This window comes from Apteryx rowi, unplaced genomic scaffold, assembly GCF_003343035.1.
Source record: "Apteryx rowi isolate R43461 unplaced genomic scaffold, aptRow1 scaffold_1188, whole genome shotgun sequence".
Classification (NCBI taxonomy): Eukaryota; Metazoa; Chordata; class Aves; order Apterygiformes; family Apterygidae; genus Apteryx; species Apteryx rowi.
The window spans coordinates 123,197-125,784 of NW_020447406.1; the positions used below are offsets into that span (position 1 = coordinate 123,197).

Consider the following 2,588-nt stretch of genomic DNA (forward strand, 5'->3'; position numbering starts at 1 on the left):
CCATCAGAGACTCCCACCAGCACAACGCCGTACAGCGCCACCTCCACCACGACGACGACCATTCCGGGCACTCCGACACCCACGCCAACCACTATAATTGGCACACCCTCTCCAAGCACTTCAACACTCACCACCACTACCAAACCACCAGAAATAATCACCAGGACCCCACAGCCTCCATCCACTCTGCCTATAGGTATGTGTCTGATCCATTCTCTCTGATTTTGTCTTGGTGTCAGGGAAATCAAGGTCTTTTGGCACCTCGTGCCATCTCTGTAGTACTGTGGGAACGAGCTGTCGTACATTTTACTTCTTTTTAGCAGGGAGAGTGCAGGAAAACATTGGTAGTACACTTTTGTCTTGGTAAGTTTGAGCCTGTGGAGGTTTTTTACCCTGGACTCTCTGCCTTTAGCTGATACTGAGCTAATAGGCAGTCTATCTTCTGCTGGTGTTGGGCTTTGTCCTTCCACTGCAGAAGAGGTTATTGCAGTGTGCCATGGTGCGAAATTATGGTGGATGACTGATGGGGCACTTTTTTTTTTTAAGAATGATTTGGGCAGTGTGGTTGGGAATTGCTCCCCTTCCCCTGCTGCCCATGCAGACATTTGACTGCAGTTCCAGGTCTAGGAAGGAAGGTTTCCCCAGGTGGCCTCGAGGGATAGGGTTTGGAGAAGGATTTCAATCTGCTTGTCCCCGGTGGCTGTGGATGAAACACCCACTCTAGTATCCTCAAACATCACCCTCACCGTTGCCAACATATATCACCTTCCTAACACTTCCAGCCACAATAACTGGAGGTAATTGGCCTGTGCTCTCATGTGTTGCCTTGCTATGGAAGATACCAAGATCTGTCAGCACCTTGTGTTTGATACCCAGTATGGGAGTAATTGTGCATTTCCTAAAACAGGTGGGTCCCATAGCTGGTTCTAGGACTGGATCTTTTGAAGTGAAAACCATGCAGGGGCCATGGGCAGGTTCTGTTCTGTTCCCTGACTTAATGGGGCTCTGAGGAGGTTTTTCATCCTTCACCCTCTGCCCTGCTTAGGCAAATACTGAAGTGGCAGGAAGTCTTGCTTCTGCTTTTGTTGGACCTCGTCCTTCAGGTAGAGAGAACCTATTCAGAGAAACCTAATGTGTGTGACTGGAGTGTGCCTTGTTTTTGTGGCGCTGTCATTTTAGGCATTGTCTGGGTACAGCTGTGCAGAATTTCTTTTCTTTCTTCTCCTGCATTGCTTCTGTGGCCATTACTGCCACTTGCCTACAGTTCTGTATCTAGGAAGGTTGGTTTTCCCTGGCAGGGTTCAGGGACTGGGGAAGTGTTCCAACCTCTGGATAGACCCTTGATGCGCAATGTGGTCTGTGGGTGCTGAGACCCCCTACTGTGCCTGTGAGTCGCTCTCTGTGTGGGGTACACCACTGATTCTTCAGTTTCCTTCTGAAGAGGAAAAAATTGCCATGTCCTCATAGAACACCAAAATGTGGGTTAGTTCTGTTTAGGAATTGCTCCTGTGGACTGCGTGGGTGGGACAGTAGCAAGCTTACCGCATTCCTATTCTCCAGCATTATGCCAGTCCTTTAGCACTAACAAAATGCATTTCTGCCTACTGTGAGTATCTTGGCATTGTATTCTCAAAGCACAAATGCAAAAAGTTCTGAGGCAGGCCTGTGAGTATCATGAACAATTTATTAAGTGCCACTCAAAAGGCATTTTAAAGGAGCCTGCATTAAGGCCTGTAATGAAATCTGGCTTGGTTGTGTGAAAAGGATGAAATGGAGAAGTGAATTTGGGGTTCTAGCATGCCAAAATAGCATGTGAGTAGGTAGTTTCAAAGGCCTGGGAGAGAGGTAAGGAACAGAGATTGCTCCAGGTACTGCTTAGTTTTAGTGGAGCCAAATGACCCTGAGCATGAGCAGTGCTGGTTTGAGCATGCCACATGAAGTAGCTCAGGGAACAGTGATCTCTTCCTAGAGTATATCATGACAGCAATATAGAAGTAACACAAGAGCTTGATGACAAACTTTATGAATTCCTCTGGATTTAGGACTGCTGAACTTTTCTCTGGAATATGAAGTTACAACATTCCAGAGAGCTGATGCATCCAACACAGGCATATGGTGAACGGTTTAGATCCCTGTTTCTCATGCAAGGTTTAGAAGGTTTTGTTCATAATGCATGCATTAGTAAATAGCAATTAAGAAAATAGTTTCTCTGTGATTACTGCCTAATTTATTATCTTTAGGCTTTTTTAAAATATCTTTTATATATTGGAAACAAAAAATTAACAACAAAAGCTATTTCCCCCTTAATAGCAAATAATGCTTTCTCCTTCTCTTAAAGAAAAACTAACCACCACCACAAAAGCACCAACGCACACCACTACTCCTATTACTCCTACAGCTACATCACTGCCAACAACTACGACTACAGAAATAACCAGTACGGTGTATACTAAAAAAACGACTACAATACAGCCAGGGTCAACAAGCCCAGCGTCAGTCACGACGTCTGCTATCACTGAAACGGGATCAACCCCCGAAGTCACCCCGCCTGGATCCACGTCCTCAGGAACAACCTCCCCCAGGACCCC

The 2,588-nt window shown here is 46.0% G+C and overlaps 1 protein-coding gene across 1 annotated transcript in view; it reads left to right on the forward strand.

The window, feature by feature from the left end:
- The window catches only part of LOC112974878 (mucin-2-like), a gene marked incomplete at its 3' end in the record, with an annotated part of 35,348 nt that extends 35,152 nt beyond the window's left edge, over positions 1-196 (forward strand). The window contains exon 32 of the mRNA XM_026084284.1: positions 8-196. Coding sequence (XP_025940069.1) covers positions 8-196 — 189 coding nt within the window. The remainder of the gene's footprint in view (positions 1-7) is intronic.
- Between the last annotated feature and the right edge of the window lie 2,392 nt (positions 197-2,588).